The 19,492-nt window shown below is 33.9% G+C and overlaps 1 protein-coding gene across 1 annotated transcript in view; it reads left to right on the forward strand.

Annotated features, from left to right (window-relative positions):
- Nucleotides 1-19,492, forward strand: part of WDR27 (WD repeat domain 27) — an 86,194-nt gene that overhangs the window by 19,733 nt on the left and 46,969 nt on the right. Inside the window, exons 15-20 of the mRNA XM_041128580.1 lie at nucleotides 710-813; nucleotides 3,715-3,804; nucleotides 8,088-8,209; nucleotides 8,806-8,939; nucleotides 16,845-16,942; nucleotides 17,250-17,371. Of these exons, the coding sequence (XP_040984514.1) occupies nucleotides 710-813; nucleotides 3,715-3,804; nucleotides 8,088-8,209; nucleotides 8,806-8,939; nucleotides 16,845-16,942; nucleotides 17,250-17,371 (670 nt within the window). The remainder of the gene's footprint in view (nucleotides 1-709; nucleotides 814-3,714; nucleotides 3,805-8,087; nucleotides 8,210-8,805; nucleotides 8,940-16,844; nucleotides 16,943-17,249; nucleotides 17,372-19,492) is intronic.

The raw sequence follows: 19,492 nt of genomic DNA on the forward strand, positions 1-19,492 counted from the left end.
TTTTATGTTAATTGGCGTGGCATGTTAAATGGGGATATTACACGCATTTTTTCTCTTTAGTATTATATAGAGCCTTTGTTCTATGTAGTACAAATATAAAAGTATAGAATTATTAATGCCATCATTTTTCTCTTTTTAAAAAAATGTTAAAGTGTTAAAAAAACACTTATTAGCTCAAGACTAAGTTTTTGTAAGCCTTGCACACAAAGGCAAGCCTTTGGATGAGCACTTCAGATAATTTCAAGATTGCTTTGTGCTATTTTATGATAGGTTAAGCTGCTTAGCACTTCAAGTTTTGTGGGGTTTTTTTTTAGTATCTTGTTAAATAGATTATCAGTGTAATTCTTATTTTAACATATGGAGATATTTTTCATATTGCTTATTGTCACAACAAGATAGAGTTTGCATTCTTTAAATACTTTTATTAGGTAGGTATGCAACTTAAGAAGCTTGATTTTATGTACAAGTCCATGTTAATTCTTGATCTCATGAATTCATAACAGTTGGTGATAGGAGTAATTTTAGTATGACAATTTAAAATTCATTCTGCCTCTTATCTTGGATTTCACATAGGTTTTCCAGGAAACATTTACATGAAGATGTTTAGAATAGCTCCCAAAGTACATTTTTTTCACAATTGAAATGAAAATGTACTGAGTTAAGGTATCTTAATATTTTTCCTCTCTTTCTCTTTTTTCCTTCTTTGAAGTAAAAATAAAGAATATCCATTGGAAAGTTATCCTCCAATCAAATACGAGAAAGAGATGTCTGTTACTTGTAAACCAACCCCAATTTTTTGCGTTCAGTATTCTGGTAGGTACGGGCTTTATAAAATGTACAACTGTGTCAGTGTGCAGAGAGAAAAACAAAATTTGTGTGACATGGTATATTAAGACTATGGATTTACTAGGTAAATTCCCAGAAAACTTTCTGATAATACCATGTACTGTTTGATCATAATTTTTTAACTTCCAAAACCATGCAAGCTGCTAACATGTATGCAAAAGGATTCTAATTCTCTGAATTTACATCTTGTTTCCTTTTGAACTTATTCTATGACTTTCCCACTACAACTTGAAAATTAGTAGTCTAACAAGTTCTTTTATTAAGGAATTTATTTTCTGAGACAGTTACTTAGTGTCACTAGGGTGTACTAAAAGCTGAAGTTCTGTTTCAAAAGAATCAGAATACTCCTATTTCTTATCTAAAAATCATTAAGTTTTTATGTATTAAAATATAAAAAAAAGAATTCTTCCATATAATCCAAAAAAGGGTAATTTTTCTTAACTGCTTTCAGGAAGTGAATCTTGTAATAGGTTTAGTAATTTCCAATCCACACAAATATGATTATACAGAAACCACTTCTTAGACTAGCAATCAAATGTATTACCAAGTATATAATCATGTCAATGTACACTCTGCAAACCACAATATTTTCAAAGTATGTAAAAATGTAGATTTTTATAAATATTTTGAGGACAAGAGCAACTTTCATCTTCAAGAAATAAAAGCAATTAGATGCAATCAGTAACTTCTAAAATATATTCCAGCCATCTCTCTGTTCCCTAGAGAATGGGAAGAAATTATTTTTATGGCTCCTGAAAGAAATTGGTTGCAGAGAACTTATTTCTAGGAACGTTATGTGTGCTTAAAACTAAAAGTTCTTTTTTTAGCAAAGAAAAACATTGCTATAGCTTCAGTAATATATTTTAAGTATCAATCCTCTTTTACTTACTCTGAGGAAGGAACATCTTTCTCTGTCTCTCGCACTCACACACATGCACACACAGGCTTAAACACCACAGTTTAGCAAAACAAAGTTTAGCAAAAATTGCAGAGATTTTTTTTTCTTCGAGTGAAAAAATCATATTATTGTAAGCTTGTTAAAGGGGTGTTCTGTTATTGTTGTAGTCTGTGTTGACCAGATGGTTCCTAGCTTTGCAATACATTTTCTGTTGCAAATCTGCAACTTGGAAGTGCAGCTTGGAACAATCTTTCAAGTGGTCTTTGTAAAGTGTGAATCACTATAATTAATATTTATGTGTATCTTTAAACATTGTAGACAGAAAATTAAATAGAAAACTTAAGTAAAACTGCAGAGGTTGTAAAGTTGCATGAATGAGTTAATGCAAACCTGCTTAGATTTATTAAACATCCTTTTGTAGTATTGGAGGTGTTACAGTTTATGACTTGTTGCAATGTTAGAAAACATTTTTATTCAGGATTTGAGATGATGTTCCATTAAACAAGCCTCCAAAATTCTAGGCAAAATTATTTTCTCTCATTCTGTATGCACAAGAATGTTTATATATTGTTAATTCTGTGTGTGTGTTACTTACCTTGTACCACTTACCTGATATACTTACCAATCAGCTCTCATGCTGAAAATACATACTCTCAAAACTTTAGGAAAAGTGAGGGAAATCTGCAGAAGAGCACGACCCTTTACCTCAAAGACTTCATACCGTTGAGTTTGTAGGGCATGCATTTTTTGGAATACTTTGTCCAGGACTACTTATTTTTGTGACAGAAATATTTAACAGCATTATTTAGTATGTGCAATTACTAGTACCTGGAGAAAAACTCAACTGAAATATTGCTTGTCAGATAAAATGAAAAATATTTTTATAAAGCAGTTCTTTCCTGGTTTAGTATACTGGTGCATTTAATAACTGATAACAGAAAAAAAGATTCTGGATGCCTCTTCTTAGCATATACCCCATTGTGTGTCTCACTTAAAGTTCACTTTTAGTAGATGACTCTCAGAGATTAGAAATATGAATCTCTTATCTGTTTATACTGCCATAATGTGGGAAAAAATGTGTTGTGGAATATAGCATTCTGAGCCTGCAATGTGGATTGTACTTGGACAGTAGATAGCAGTGCATAATGTTGGTGATGTCAAGCATGACTTTTATTCCCTCTCCCTTTGTAAAGATGCTCAGGAGATTTATGAAGGGGGTGTTCAGGTCGTACCTCTTTAAAAATACTTTTCACAGTGAACCTAGTAGCATTGATTTGAATTCTGCGTTTCATTTCCTTACTTTCTCTCATTGCTATCTTTTCTTGCTCCACACTCCCTTATTTTTTCCCACTGGCTCATTTATCTGCTCTTTATGATTTTAATTTTTTCAGGAAAAAGCTTTTGAGCAAACAGTTACATTTCACAAATCGCTGCCATTATGTAGACATTAAGGGAATCTATTCTGTCATTGTGTGCCCCTGCTGATTACTAATATACATAAACAATCTGACTGCACTTGGACAATTTTTAGGATTACGTTATGAAGGAAATTGGTCTTCTTTAAGAAGCATTCTGGAATGACTAATATGTGCTTTTTATTCTAATATGTAAGAAAAGGTGATATAACTTTAATATGAAGACAAAAAAAAAGTGTAAGGAAATAGATTTAAATGACTGCTAAAAAGTTCTGCACTTAAATTTTGTAGCACTTTTTTTGTGAAAAGTGAATTTCTGCCTTGTGATGAAGTTTTGAGACTATGTCAGGACAAGAAATGAATTACATACCAAGTCCTATCAAATTCTGCAACATATGTTTGTGATGTTCATACAAAATACATGTTAAACATATGAAATGAATAGCTGGTTTGTGTTTTGTTGTAGTGACATATGTGATTTTTATGATTAAAAGAAACAGCATATTAGGTCCTTGTTGCTTTCAAATATAAAACATTAGACACTCTTCTTTATAGGCGATGGAGAGATGCTGGCTTGCGGCCTGGCTGACAAAACTGTACTGATATTCAATTCCAATCTCACCGATACATGTAATGTTTTTTCAGGTAAATTTATGAATTACATTATTAAAGAAATAGTATATGATTGAGTTTAACTTAAAATGGCATAGTAATTAAAAGATTCCACTTATATCACCTTGAGAAGAACGAGGGAGAGGGGATACTGCTGATTTAAAGATGTAGAAGTCATTTCTCTGATTGGTTAATTTTGATCTAGAATTAGACTGCCTGCCAGGTTTTCCCATTTCTCAATTATTTAGGAGGTAAATAGTAGTCTATCATGATATATATTGCAATCTGCATTGTGTATGTATATTACAATAATAAAATAGAAATAATGAAGACAATACACTGTAATGATAATGCATGTGTATATTGCAGTAGTATATTGTAATAGATTATTAGCCAAAAAATTGACTGCGATGACTTGGCAAAAAATGTGTCTGGTTTGCAGCTCCAGAATTCTAAAGAACAACTATTTTAAAAAAAGGGACTATTCCTGTGAAGAAATCCATATCTGCAAAAGTGTTTGCATGTGCAAACACATGTGCATTACTTAACATTGTAAATAAGCCTTAAGAAAAATGAATTCTAAATTTCTACAAGAACTATCTGTTGAATGTTTAGTAACAGTAAATGCTATGACTTTAAATCAGTCCTGCTAAACGAATTTTCTGTGGAAGTTCATAATGGAAGATGACTGTCATTTACTAGCAGACCTTAACAGGTATAAAAGTAGGCTATTTTAAGTTACTTTAGAAAGTTATTTCTAAGTAAATAACTCTGATAACTGATTTCTGAAATTTTTTTTTTGAGTAATTTTCATTGTATTTAGTGGAAGAAGCTGTGGCATTGTGACAACTGATGGAGGCAATGTTACTGATATTTTCCTTTTTGTGTGAGGAAATTGATGAAAATATGCCTTGTGAGCAGGGTAGAAAGATCTTTTTTTTCCACAATAGCTAGTTCATAAACTTTAAAAAATATTTTTCTTAATCTATCACTGACTAATTTGAGAAAATTCATAGTGCAAGTCATATAAACTGCAGGCAGGAATAGTGTTTTGAGATTTTATTGACAGAATTTTGTTATTTAGATAGTACTGGAAAAAAAGCAGTAATTTTGTAATAATGATACTGTACTGCTACAGTATTTGGTACACAGCACCTTAACAGAGTTGTGCCCAAAGAATTCATGTTTCTTCAGATTGTTAACACATCTTTCTTAAGTAATCTGAAGAAGCTAAAATGTAAATGGTTTTCAAGAACTTTAAAGTCTTTTTTTTGGTAGCAGGTCTACTCTGAACATGAAGTAGAACATGTTGCAAAATTATTCCATAAGGCTATAAATTATCATTGTACAGTATGTGTTCTGTAGCTGTTCTTTGCAGTTTGTCTTTTGCACTGCAGATCCAGCTTCTCTTCATGTGAACCACTATCAAGAAGTTAGGCAGGCTGGTTTTACTTGAATGTATATAGAGATTATGTGCTGCAGAAAGTGACATTTCAATTCTGTGAAATACTCTTTTTTTGATTTTTTTTTTTTTTCCACTGGAGTTTGTTTTTATGAAGGCTTCATTGATTTTGGACTGGTAATAGCTGAGTTTTATCTTTGTTTCATCTCAGGGGAAGATACTAATTTCATTGACTTTGTTGCATCTATACCTCCATATACTTGCTAAATACTAAAGAATATCTGAGGAATGGCTTGATACTGGCAATAACAGAAAACATAGACTTCAATATGAACAAATATTAATCTAAGTAGACATATTTGAAAGCAGAAAAAAAAAAGATTAGAGGTTTCAAAATTTGAAAGAAAACCTTAGTTCATGTTACTCTATAAATCATGAAGGAAACAGTACTTAGGTTTTGACACATTATTAACAAAAGGCTTTGTCTTTCTATGATGTAAAATTATTTATTATGATTTTATAAGATGTTTCAACATTCAGAGCTCCCTAAAATACTGCAGTACTCTGCAAATACAGGCTAATTTATTGTGGTGAGAAGAGTAAAGTGACCTGCACCAAATTTCATGCTGCTACAGAGAAGCTTTTTCTGGTGCCAGTAGTTAAGGTGTCAAGTGCTAGTTCTTTGTCTTGCTTTAAAAAAATTTTGATTTATTACTAAATTGTTCTTCTGACAGTTGGCTTTCTTCTATTAGTTTTCTTAGGTTTTGCACTACTATCTAATTTGTTTCATTGATTCTTTATTCTATGTCTTGCTTTATGATGCACAGTCTGAAAAGAAGTGTAAACCACATTCTACTTCAGGCTTTTTAGGTAACATAAGAATGCAACCTGTGCATGTAGTTCTTTTCAAAAGTAATATAAATGCGAAACTGTCAGATACTGTACTGTAGGGGAGTAGGAACTGCAAACCATCAGTTGCGTGCTTATTTCATTCATGTAATTCTTCTGTACAGTTCAGATTATCATGAAATCGCCTATTTATTTTCTACTTTAGATGCCTTTGGTTTTGAAGTGTCATAATGAATGTATTTTCTTTTCATTAAAAACCATGTTGCATTGCTCTTTTTCAGAGCTGCAATCAATGGTAATATGAAACTTTCCTTTTTCAAGAAATGGCAATGATATCTAGTCTGTTAAAAAATTTCAATTTCAAGGCAGGATTAACACCTGAGTATAGCTGATTATCAAAAATCATATTTTTATAATGCATCGTCAGAGAAGAGTGGTATAACAACAGCAATTTTGCTGTAAGCCTAATTTATTCAGTTTTCTTCCCTGAAGTGCTCAGTTAGTTTTACGTAGTTCTGCATTCCTCTTCAGTATTGGCTCTTCAGGTGTCTGTGTCCTATAGTGAGATGCAGGTAACGTTGACCAGCTTTAAAAGAGTTACAGCCGGCATGGCCTTTTTGAAGAAGTCTTTTTACAAAACCAGCTGCTGTCCTTCTCAGTGTGCTTCAGGACTGGGGAACCCTGAGTAACGCCTGTTTTGAAGCTTACTGGCCTCTTGCAAGCCAGCTGGCATCTCCTTCACTGTGCTTTGGGATTGGGGGACCTGGAGTGCAGAGATTCTTAAGCTTTTTGCATGGCTCTTCCAATTTTCCAAACCTCAGATTTTCCTAAAGCTTCTCATGTTCCTTACCACTTTGGAAAACTGTTTTGTATATTCTGGTAAGTTTTTTTTGTTTGGTTGGTTGTTTTTTTTTTTTTTCTTTAATGGAGACGATTCAAGGCTTCCAAATGGTTTTACAAAACGAAAGCCTCCAAATAAATTTTTGTGTTCAGAATAAAAGAAATGTAGTACTTACATATGTACTTATCCAGTACCTATGCAGTTTTCTGAATGAATGTTCTACAGGTCTTTGGTAAATGGGAATTAAAATATCTTGTTTGTAATCCTTTTTATAGATATATGTTATCATAGATCTTAAGTGCTGAGATAAATTGACTAGCCTTCCTGTAATTTAAAGCTTCAGTTGACTAAAGAGAAAATGTGCACAAGAGGGCAGCATAAGAACTTTGAATGTTTTAAGGGTAGATGAAATTAATCAGAGTTCATCTGGACAAATTACAATAATATGGGCCAAAGTTTGTTAAATTTTTTTGACATATTTTCTTCTTTTTTGACCTTTTTGATCAGCATCAATATAATTTTAGATCAAATTAATAATTTTAGCTTCTGGATAATGTTTCTGGTTTTTTAAGTTCTTTCTTTGTAAGTTTCTAATCTTGTTTTTAACTGTGTGACACCAAATTGGAAAAGTCTGTTTCTTGTAGAAGCTTTTTCCTATTAATTGGAGATTATAACACTTTAAACTATGATTTTTAAACAGGCAGTTACATTTTTTTAATCTTATGAGACAGTTCTGCAGAAGCTGTTGTAGTGACATGTTCATTGTGTTTTTACAAAACCAGCTAGCTCAGTAATAAAAGCCTAATGAATAAAATAAAGTATTACAACTATTTGCAAGGTCTTAAGTGGTTTCCAGATCATGTCTAATATAAAATTTCATTATAATATAATACTCAGATTCTCTTTTTGAGTAATACTGTATCTTTGCTTAAATTGAATTGCAAGGATGTTTCTTGAAAACGATCTTCCAATAACTTTGAAAAATTAGAGTCAGAATTATCATTGTCTGATTATTAATGAGAGACATTTTTCCATGTTTTTTTGTGGAAGAAAAAACGAATAACTGGTTTACTGTTACCAGTTTTAATACAACCATTTAAAGCCTGTACTTAAAATCTATTTTAATATTGTGTATAATTATATTAAAACAATATGATTAACTCTGGAGAAATGTATAAATGCAAGAAACGAGCTTTATGATATTTCCATTATTATTTTTATTAGGTCATGATGGTGCAGTTAACTCTGTTGGCTGGAGTCATGACAAGAAGTGGTTAGTTTCTGCATCAGAAGACAGAACTTTAAGGGTCTGGTCAGTCTGCAATAATGAACCTGCCCTAATTCTGGTAATTAGAAACTTTTGTCAGTTTGGTTCACAGAGCCCATTGTTTTGCACTTTCATCTACTTCCATTTTAACAGCTCGGTAGGAGGAACATACAGCCTGATTTTCAGAGCTACTGAGTGGTGGTGATTCCAACTGATACTGTGGTCTGGGTGGTCTCCATTGACTTCAAATTAGGCTTTTATCATGATAATTTATGAAAAGAAAAAAAACCAACCTGGGTAGAAAAAACTGGTGGGCATGTCTGGAAGTTTTGGTTTTATTGTCTGCTCTGTATATTCTATTTTCATTGGCTCAGCTCTGCTTGAGTTTAGACTCTACTCCCCAATTCAAATGGAAATTTAGAGTATGAAGCTAGATTATATTAGATTCAGTTGACTACAGATACTATTAACTTTACTGCCAACTAATTTAAGTAAAATGAAAACTTTATTTTGAGATTAATAGATGTCAAAAATAGGAAGGGCCACTACATAATAGGTTAACCTCCTGGCATATATTCAGGATAACAGGGAGACTACTCCTTAACACCAGGAGTCTCAGACAAAAAATATTGATTATTTTAGAATCCATTCTTAATAATTTTCTTTGCATTTCAGGGCAGAGAAAAGTTCCATAAGACTGTACGCTTTGCACAGTTTTATTTTATAGATGCATTTATATTGCTGTGTTGTGGAGCTGAATTTCATCTATTAAGTTTCCATCTAGACACAACCAAGGATGACCTCAAACGGTGAGTGCAATTTTTCATTAACAGACCAGTGAAAGTACTTGTACTGTTTGATCTGGGATTTTGTGGGTGGTGAGGTGGGCTGGGGGGCAAGAATATTACAGAAGAAAAAAATTGAAGAAATAGTAAAAGCTAATTGTAAAAATATCTTTGTTCTGGCATAATAGAAAAAAAAAAAATTGAAATGCCAAATAATTTTTTATAGTGTATACCTTAACTGCTGCAAATTCTGTTTTATTATTACTGTTGCCATTTGGGACCTTCTGAGCTTTACCTTCTGCCTGTTTACATCTCAGTGTGCATTAATGACTTAAGTTATGTTTGAATAGCTATTGCAAATCTTACTTTTGCGGGAATATTCTATATACTTTTTCTTTCAGAGATTCCAACATGCTGCGACTGTTTTCTTCTTTCTCTGTCAAATGGAAGTAGATCACTTTCATAATTTTCACTGACTTTCCAACTGTTATATTGTATCTAATTATTTTTCATATTACCCTATTTTGTCCCTATGATTCTTCATTGTTAAGCATCCTTCATGCACTTGTTACTAATACTATTCTTTTTATCATCATGTGGCTCCTTCTTTCCAACTTGGAATCAGTTCTTTTATTAAATGTCTGATATACCTCTTCTGTTCTTTTAGTTTATAATTGGAGCTAAACCTGTCCTTGTGTCCATTTACTAAGTTTCTCTGTTCTTCATTTGCTCTTGCTGGTTTTCAGTAGTATTTGTGCATATGAGACTTCATTACATTCAAATATATATATATATATATGCATGTATATATGTATATGTTTAGACAAAATAACATTTAAAAACACCTTGAAGAGATATTTTTCTTTGATATTATGACTTTACATTTTAAGTGGTAGGTCAAAGAGAATTAAGGTTACAACACTGAAGTCTGTTAGGTGATATTGTGAGTGGTGTGTTCTATCTGTTCATGATATTAAATAGTATTGGGCTGCATCCTTAGATGGGAAAAACTGGCCTATTTCCTTGGTAATTTTGCCACTGCACAGAAAAACATACTAAGCACAGGTTTAAATACATTTTTGAATAGGAGTGCTTTCCTGGATTGAGGCATGAACCTGGTAGGTGGAACTTCACTGAAACTTTAAATTGTCATGCAGAAAACAAAAGGAATAAAAATGCAAAATGATATCCCTCCTTTAAAATACACTTTTTTAAGAACAAAAATTCCTTCTTATTTGAAAAAGTAGCTAATGGATTATGATCTAAGTTCTGTTTAAAATTTTTTTAAAATGGTTAATTAATTGTGGTTTTCAGTGACCTGCTTGGTTTTACAGTCTGTCACTTGTGATTCTTTAGCTTCCATTTTTGGTCAAAACTCTTAATGGAGGGTGGTGGTGTGGCTCTTCTTGTTTTAGTCATATACTCTATTTAGAATGGTAATATAGCAAATAGACTGGAAAACTAAATACAAAGGAATACAGAATTTCCTGCTTTGATTTTATAGTATATACATTACATTAGGAGGGTAAAACTAATAGAAGAAAATGAAAAGAAAATACTGAAATACAGACACAAGTTTTTTTGAAAGGATTTCTACCCCCCGTCCCTTGACTTTCTTTTCTCATAACTGGTTCTACAGAGATCTCATGTTCTGAAGTGCTTACCCTGTAGCAAATCGTAATATTACAGGAGGTACCTGGAAGGCAGGAAAAGTGACTCCTGTCCCCAGTTTTGCTTGAAATCTATTCATAGTGTGAACAAGTAATATTTGGAAACTGAGGCAAGCAACTGCTTCTTTCATACCATTCTTAGCTTTTAAAATTTATACAGGCAATCATGGAAGGAACTTAGAAAAAGAAAATGGAAAACAATATTCTGACCTTTTAGATCCTTCCCTCTTCTGATTATTTTTCAGTTTTAAGATTTAGTTAAAAATATTTTTTCCTTCTATTTGTGGGGGCTTAGGCTTTAATAAGGAACTTTTTTTTTTTTTTTCTTAACAAAATACCCATGCCTCCCAGAGGAAAGTACCCAATAGCCTGAAGAAAATCCATGCTGCAGTTACTGTTGTGGAAGAGTCGTCTGAACTACCTTTAAGCTAGTTAGTTCAGAAACTAAAGGTAGTATGGAACTTGATGTAATTGTAGAACCCACTCAAGCAGTTTTGCAAGGACTTGGGCAGTGAACTTCTACTGTGTTCTGTGTTGTTCCAATTGCTTTGTTAGAGACACATAATATCCTGATTTAAAGCTGTTAAGGTATGGATGTAGGGTTGTGCTTATAGCAGAAATTGTTATTGCCATGCTCTCAGTATTTCTTGATGCGTTAACACTAACTCAAATATATGCAATTAGACTCTCTGGGATGTTAGTGTAATGCCAAAATACCAAACACACAGTTGTAGACATTACAACAAATCCATAAACCAGTCTGAGGCCTGGTTATATATATCTATAAAAAAAGGTATTAAAGGTTAATTTGCTTTGACATTTTCTTGTGGATTCCCTCCAGTTCATTTCCCAGCATTTCTTTCTTTTATGGAAGACTGCATCATTCCTTTTGTTTCTCACAACTCTTGCATTCTGCCTTCTGAGTCAAGTTTGGAAGAATGCTTGAATGGAACTGATTCAAGAAGACACTACATCTAACCCCAAAGCATGCTTTATACCCTTAATTAGAAGGGCATGGCAGTGCAGTCTGGCTAACCAATAGATTGCTACTGTATTTCGGAGGTGAAGACAGTACAATGACAACTCATATCACTGTTTCTCTCTGCAGAGTTTTCAAAGAACTGCCCATAAGTATTAATTAACTAAGCATTAGAACAACTTAATTAAATGGTTAAATATTGGTTCAGTTTTAAAGATGAAACTGACAAGTGGAAATGAGAAAAAAGAATGTTATATTTCTTATTGGCTTATTTAAATGTATCCTTATTTACGTCTGTCACAGAGGAGATTTATTGCAGTTTCAGGAATAGGATACAGATCTCCTGACTTCTGCTTCTATGATTAATCTCAAAATGATTCACAACCTAAACAGTTTTCTTTACATTCTCCAAAATTACTGACTATTGAATTTCCACTCTCATCAGCAGTTGTGCATGCTGATATGAAGTATAACTATTTGCTTCTCAGTTTATTATTATTTTTAAAATTCTTAATTACTTTTAATTCACAGAAAAAATTTGAGCAGAACAAAACATCTATGTGTTGTTATCTCATTTTTATAGTTTTATGTGTTGTTTTAAAGATCAACATGAACAATTTGAAAGGAGTTTAAAAAGGAGAAAATTGTGTTCCATTAACAGAAAGAGTGCCTTTTAAAGCCATTATATTTAGCAACTGGGTATAGTAATCATACATACAGTAAGGGAAGTAATGATAAAATATCTACTCTGATGAAATGGGAAACTATACCAGAACATATTATAGATGGATAGAGCAAAGGTTATGCTAAGTGGGTTTAAAATTTACCATGCTAATGATATATAGGAGAGTGTTCATTTCAGGTACTTTTGAAAGTTAATGTTTAACAGGATAATTATTTTCATGCAAACCACTTCAAGCCAGTTTAAACTTCTTAAGTAAATGGTCTATACAGATCTGATTCAGCAGTATGATAATAAGAATATTCTAAGCTTGGTTCCTTTGAGCTTTAGCCATTAGATCAAAGAACTTAAACACTCTTTGTTTTTTATCAGAAACAGAATGGAAGCTAGATGAGAAGTACGTAAGTCATAAGATGAATTCTAACAACATTCTAACAAAAATCATCTCTAAATGCTTTAAATTTTCCTGTGCTTATCTTTTCTTCATGTCTAAGATTCATTATATAGGGTCAGTAAATGACATCCACCCTCCTCAGTAGTGTAAGAGAGAATATTTTTCAGTTATGAGAAATTCTAAGCATTCCAGAAGATGAAGTGAGTCTTTTCCTTTTCATGTAACTGATTCTTTTATTTTACTGAACTCAAGGCTGTGTCTGGAAATGTATAATGGGACTACTGTTTGAAGATTAATTTTTACAGTGCGTATAAAAATGTTTTTAATAGCCTGAAACCTTATGATCTGTTATACTGATGATGTTTGCGGTCTGTCACTTAGTTTTCACTTTGTCATGTGCAGCCATTTTCCCTAAAATTTTAAATGTGAGATCTGTATCAAGCTTTTTGGGGGAGGGTTTTTTAGGTGCCTATTCATCTTCTGGTTTTAGCATAGTAACATACTTCCATACATTGAAGTTTTTTGGCTGTCATCAAAATGTTTCTACTTTATCTGGGTCTCCTGAAAAATGCTTTCAGCAAAGGACTTGAAATCAGCTGAAAAGTAGACACATCAGTCTCTGCAATCATTGCAGGAAGTGTTTGTATCTTAAAATCTGGTTTTATATTCTATTTCTGAAGATATACTAGTCTGAAAATAACTGTATACTGTAAGTGTATTCTCCAAAAATGATTACATCCCCAAAGTATGCAGGGTATAAGAGATTACAGAGATCAGTGATTTACACTGTTGTCAGAATTCTGATGATTGAAGACATTAAAGGAGGACAGAATTGTAATTTTGGGTATATCTACACAAATGTGATTTTATTTGGATACCTGATCTATAGGATTGTCAGCTGCTATTATGTGCTGTGCATAGAATTGGAGACCTGGAAAAAATGTAGTAAGAAGATACTGTTCATCCATTTTTTCGCCTCCATCACAAGTTTTCTGTGGCTTGAGGAGGTGTTGGTCTAATTTAGACAATTTTTAGGGCACATTTGTGCTATGGTAGCCTCTCCAGTTGCCTTGTGAGATGGAATTTTGCCTATATTCACTTCACATTCCTGGCCTTCATCTGTGCAGCATTTTCTAGAGCTTGTGGTGTTTTGTAATAGCTGAAAACAACTTCACAACTTTCTGTGACAGTGCATTCATATTGGACACCCTGAAACAAAGGAATTAGCTTTGCTAATGGCAGATTGTCAACTTTATCTATGGAAAGTGGCCAGACCTAAGATGGAATTCTTAACCTAGTTGTATATAATTTTATTTTCAGAATTTGCTTCTGTTGGGAAAATAGAAATCTTTTTTCTTTCCTTTTGAAGATTTCCTATCTTACTTGTTATTATCTTCTTTTTTTACTTACAAAGTAACCCTTGTTACATTGACAGAAATCTGTTGATTTTCTGCAGACAGAAGCACAGTTATTTTGTTAAGTGCACCTTCTTACTGATAAGTTGTAATATCTTTCAATGATCTAAAAAGCTTTTCCTTTGTGTGCTCTTCACACCTTTATCTTGATAAACATTACACCACCTTCTGACCATTGCTGCATTAATTCCTTTGAATAATTCCTGAACAAGCCCTTTGTAAGATACGTAACAATCTTTTCTATAGCAAACAGGAAATTATTTTAAAATAAAATGTAGATTGTGCACTTTTGCTCATGTCTCAACATACATTTTTATTCTCAAATTCTGTTCTTACATATTACAAGTGAGTGGCATTTAAGCTTTTGTCTTGTGTCTGTTTGAATTATGTAACACCTTTCTTCCGCAATCTGATTACCTACTTTCTGTGCTGCCTGTTAATTCTTAGTTTATGGAGGTATAGTTAAAGCAATAAAAAGGTAACCCAAATTGTTATATAAGCATATATAGCTGACTTGCACTTTGAATTGAATGTGTATAGGATGTGTGGCAAATGCTTTGTGTCCAAAAAATACAAGGTCTTAAAGATACTGAAATTCCTCTTTTTTTGCTAATGGGTACTCTTGTCCTATTTTTTTTCCTATGTTACTTTGGTTCAGTTTTGTCCTAACTTGTATTGGATGAATCTCAGTTTACTGTGTTGGTTGAAAATTTGCTTTCTAGGTGAACTTCTACCTGGGAAATACCTTGTGAGGTGTTTATCTGTGTAGCAGACTGTAGAAAAGAGATACTTCAGCTAACTCAGTACAATTGTTCTTGCATTTGGGAGCAATCTAACTGTTTCAGTAAGCCTCTTTCAGCAGGGTCAGTTAGACCAGAGGAAGCTTCATGCTGCCTTCATTAGATTGTTCCTATTATCTCGGTCAGCTTATTTAAAGTTAGCTTGGATATCTTTAGCCCAAAATGGAGATAAATCAGTTGTTCCTGAAGTCTAGAGCAGTTTATTTTTGTTGTTTACTTGAATAAAACACTTGTGGAAACCACAAAAGGTTCTTGAATTAAATTGCAAAACACTGTATTTTACCTTCTGCTTCACCATCACTGCTCAAGTAGCTCTAATGTCTACCTGGAAAAGCTGAGCTTTTTTTTCCAGATCATTGTTTCAGAATGACAAAGAAAGGCAAAAGCAAATTGTTAACCATTTTTCTTTTGAACCGATCCATTTGATGAACATATTGCTTTTGTCAAATAATCTCAGTTTTGCAAACTTTTAGCATTTTTGGAAAGAAACAGTAATTATTCCTACAAGCGTGTCACGAATGAACTTTTGTATTGTCATTAGACAGACATGCTAAAATAGAAGTATGATACTTACAGTTACATTGGAATTATTTTACTGCATAGAAGTGTTTGCATTTAGAACACAATGTAGAAATTTTGAGTTATTGTGGTGTGTTGACCTTAGCTGGCAGCTAAGCCACCACCCAGTTGCTCACTCAGTCTCCCCCAGTGGGATCCTCCAGTGGGATGGGGGTGAGAATTGGAAGGGCAAAGGTGAGGAAAACTCATGGGATGAGATAAAGACCATTTATTAAGTGAAGGAAGAAGAAAAAAACCCCAAGTGATGCAAAAGTAATTGCTCACTAGCTCCCACCGACAGACCAATGCCCAGCCAGTCTCCTAGCAATAGCTACTTTCACAAAACTCCTACCCCGAGTTTTATTGCTGAGCTTGGCATTTTACGTTATAGAATCTCTCTTTGGATAATTCAGGTAAGTGGTTGTGGCTATTTCCCCAACTGAACTCTTGCACTCCCCCACCCTGCTCACTCTGGGGGCACAGTGAGAAACAGAGAATATCTTAATGCTGTGCAGACACTGTTCAGCAATAGCTAAAACCCTGGTGTGTTATCAACACTGTTTTGGTCACAGACGTAAAACACAGCACCATACAAGCTACTATGAAGAAAACTAACTCCACCTTAACCAGATCCAGTACAGTTATTAACAGTTCTGTTTATATTCCTTAGGAGACTTCTGTGGAAATCACACTCTTCTTGCCCAACATATCCATATGCATATGCATATGCATATCCATATCCATGGAGGAATGTTTTCTGTTGACTTCAGTGGATTTAAGATCAGATCCATGTTGTCTGTGCTGATATATTTCAGTAAACAGAAAGATCTAATCAGATTGAATCACAACACAGTTCTGCGTTGTGTGCTGTAAATAAGTCTGAAGCCATTTTAGAGGGCTTGGCACGTCTGCAGCATCTGCATGGAGCTGGCAGATATCCCACAGGACCTTGAAGAGTCCAGTGTATGTTGGGAAGCCAAATTTCTTTGGTAGGGTATGATCAGCCCCTTGTTCTGTTCCTATCTAAGTGGAAATTATTCTTTCCTCACTGTTTCTCCTGATTTTCTTTCTCATTGCCCCTATGATCAGCACATTAAATGCTGGTGGTATTTCTGCTTTTTGATCATAGGTACTTGGCAGATTTTTTTTCTCTCCAACATTTTCAATATACACACAGGATTATTTTAGTGTTTCATGTTGATGGAAGATCTATCTTATGTATAGGAATATCATGTTTCTTTTCACCCAAATGAGTTTTGTTACCAAGTTTTTTAATAGAGTTCAGCAACAAGTCAAAAGGTCTGTGGCTTTAATTTTTAATAATGAAAGACAGCTTTTTGATTTGCTTTGTGATTCCAGTGGGAGTTTACTGGTGGCCACAAATCATAACTTATTTCATTAACACTAGCATTTGTTTGATATTTTTTGCAGATACAAACAGAGAAGTGTTTGCAAATTGGTACAGAAATTTCCCATGGCTTCAACAATGGAGATTACCAGCCTTTCAGCAGTAAATGATTTCTACTCTTGTATCCTTTGTATTTCTTATTTTCTTTATAGTTCTTTGGACTTAATGAGATGGAAATAATTTCAATTAAAGTAATAAGCATTTGATTCTTTACTACTCTTTTTCTATTAGAGTAAAAATGCTGTATTTTTTTGTGGTATTGAACTTCAGCCTTGGACATAGATTTTTTTAGGACTGTAAGATTTATGGTGCTGCTCATAGAGCACTAAATACAACAGAGTCTTGATACCTATTTACCTGTCTTTTTGTCTATCTATATGCTTTTGTTCCTTTAGATCAGTTTAACTTTAACACAGAGAACTGTACAGATATTGTACTTACAGCTGGCAGCAACCGAGCATTGGAAGTTTTTGACCTCAACGCAGGCTGTAGCACAGCAGTGATACCAGAAGCTCATACTAGATCAGTCCATCAAATCTGCCAAAATAAGGTATATACTTTATTAAATTTTATAGTACCACTACAACTCCATCAACAAAGAAATTGGAGGCTAATAACATAATTGATTGTAATTGATAGCTTTTTTTATATGTTGGGGAGGATGGGCAAGGTCATAAGTCTGTGTGATAAAGGCACCCAGATCTCATTTGTTCTCCAGTGGAAAGCAGGGAGCAGTGAGAATGACTGAACAAGCTTGCTACTAGGGAAGCGTATATTACCCCTTTGCTTTACTTGCACAAGACTGTAACACTGTAGTTCAGCAGGAACTTTTTGTTATGTAACTGTTCTCTGAAGTTGAATCTGAAGTTTTCTGATTTATTCTGAAACTTCAGGAATAACAATAAAAAAAAAAATTGCTCAGTAGCAATAGAATAGATGACTTAAAAGCCCTCATCCTTGCTCTTTTTTTACTTGAAGATTGATTTGAATGTTTGGAGGTCTTATGGTATTGTACATGCTGGAATGCCTACTGTGTTAGGTTTGGTTGAGTAGGGTTCTTCATTCCCAGTTGGAAAGTCCTTGCTTCTGTGGGTTTAAAACAGTTCCTTATTACTACTTTTGTAGAAGTCTTTGTGGGTTTTCCTGAGAGATGTGATCTGGTAAAACACTTAAAATTGTGCTAACTATTTCAGTACTATTTGTAACACATACAGGCTTAAAGTTCTGGCTTTTCTTTTTGCTTGGTCAGCTTAGTGGCTTCAGGTTATTTAATCAAGAAAAACTTTAAAGCTGTGGGCAAGTATTCACTTGGGGAAAAAACCTAGAGGTATGTGGTATAGCAAAGAAAATTGACCATTTTTTTTTGAAAATTATAGATCAAGGTTCTCTTTTTTCAGTTATATAAAATTAATACTTTAGATAAGTCAATAGGAAAATTACACATCAACTATTTTGTTACAGTGTATAGTTTAAAGCTGTTAGAGTAAATATGCATGTGCATTTACATTAAGATAATATGCTAAAATATTTTGTAGACTTATAAAAATATGCAGAATGCTGTGTGTAAATTTGAAAATCTCTCTCTGTGTCCTTTTAAATAAAATGAATGCAAAAGTCTTCTGTCTCTCAAGAATCAAGAAACCCTTGTTTTGCTTATCAAAATCTGCAGTAATTGCAGTGAAGCCAGAGTAGAATTCTTTATAGTTCCTTCTCTTGAAATCTGCCCCAAATATACTGGCTAATCAATCAGTTCACCCACCCCCCCCCAAATTCTCTAATGACTGTCAGGGGTCAGAATCATCACTTTACGTTTCGTAGAGTATAGCACATCCCTTGTTGCAGTGGCAGTTATCACTGTGATGAAGCCTTGATCCAGTAATTGTATGCTGAAAATTATAAACCACTCTACTGAATCATTACTTGCCACAGCTTATCTTTCTTTAGCAGGAGCGTTTTGAATCTTCCTGACTGTAATTAGGTTGTAAAATCAGACTGTATCCTTGCCTGAGATATTCAGTCTGCAGCCTTCTGTACAGTTGTAAGTACAGTTGATGAAAACTTGTCCCTTATCTGAAGCTTGAATTATGCAAGGTAATCTCTGTTCTTCTTAACACTTTGTAAAATATTGCAGATGAATGTAGAGTATGAAGTCACACAGTGCACATATATAGAATAAGTACATGGAGTGTTTGCTATTGTAGGCTAGCAAATTGCTGCAGTGGTCCTTCTTTTCAGGTGAGGTGTGCATCTGGTGGTGGTTCTGCCCATTCTCACTGACTCTTCTCCCTCTTCCTTGGAGACAAGAACAGTGGCGGCAACCAGATGGGGCTTCCAGCTTGTCTTCTATCTTGTCACTCTTCTCCCTTTCTCACTGGCAACCTCTGTGAAGACTGTACTGCCTCAAGCTTCCTGACGGTTTGCTGGAGCTCCAGAATAACCATTGTATGGCTGAAGCCTGCACCTCTGATCCTGTGCCACTTGGCCAGTTTACATCTCCAAACCTATGTCACCAGTTGAAGCTAGGCTGTGTCTCTCTATATCATTACAGGTGCTCTGCCTCTCCAGCTATGAGTCTTCACTTCTCCATCTCCTACAACCTCTTTCCTTTCTCCTCCTTCTCGTACTTAATTCCTTCACTCTAATAGAATCCTCCCTGCCCCATACTGTTCCA

The sequence above is a fragment of the Aquila chrysaetos genome, chromosome 13 (assembly GCF_900496995.4).
Source record: "Aquila chrysaetos chrysaetos chromosome 13, bAquChr1.4, whole genome shotgun sequence".
Lineage (NCBI taxonomy): Eukaryota > Metazoa > Chordata > Aves > Accipitriformes > Accipitridae > Aquila > Aquila chrysaetos.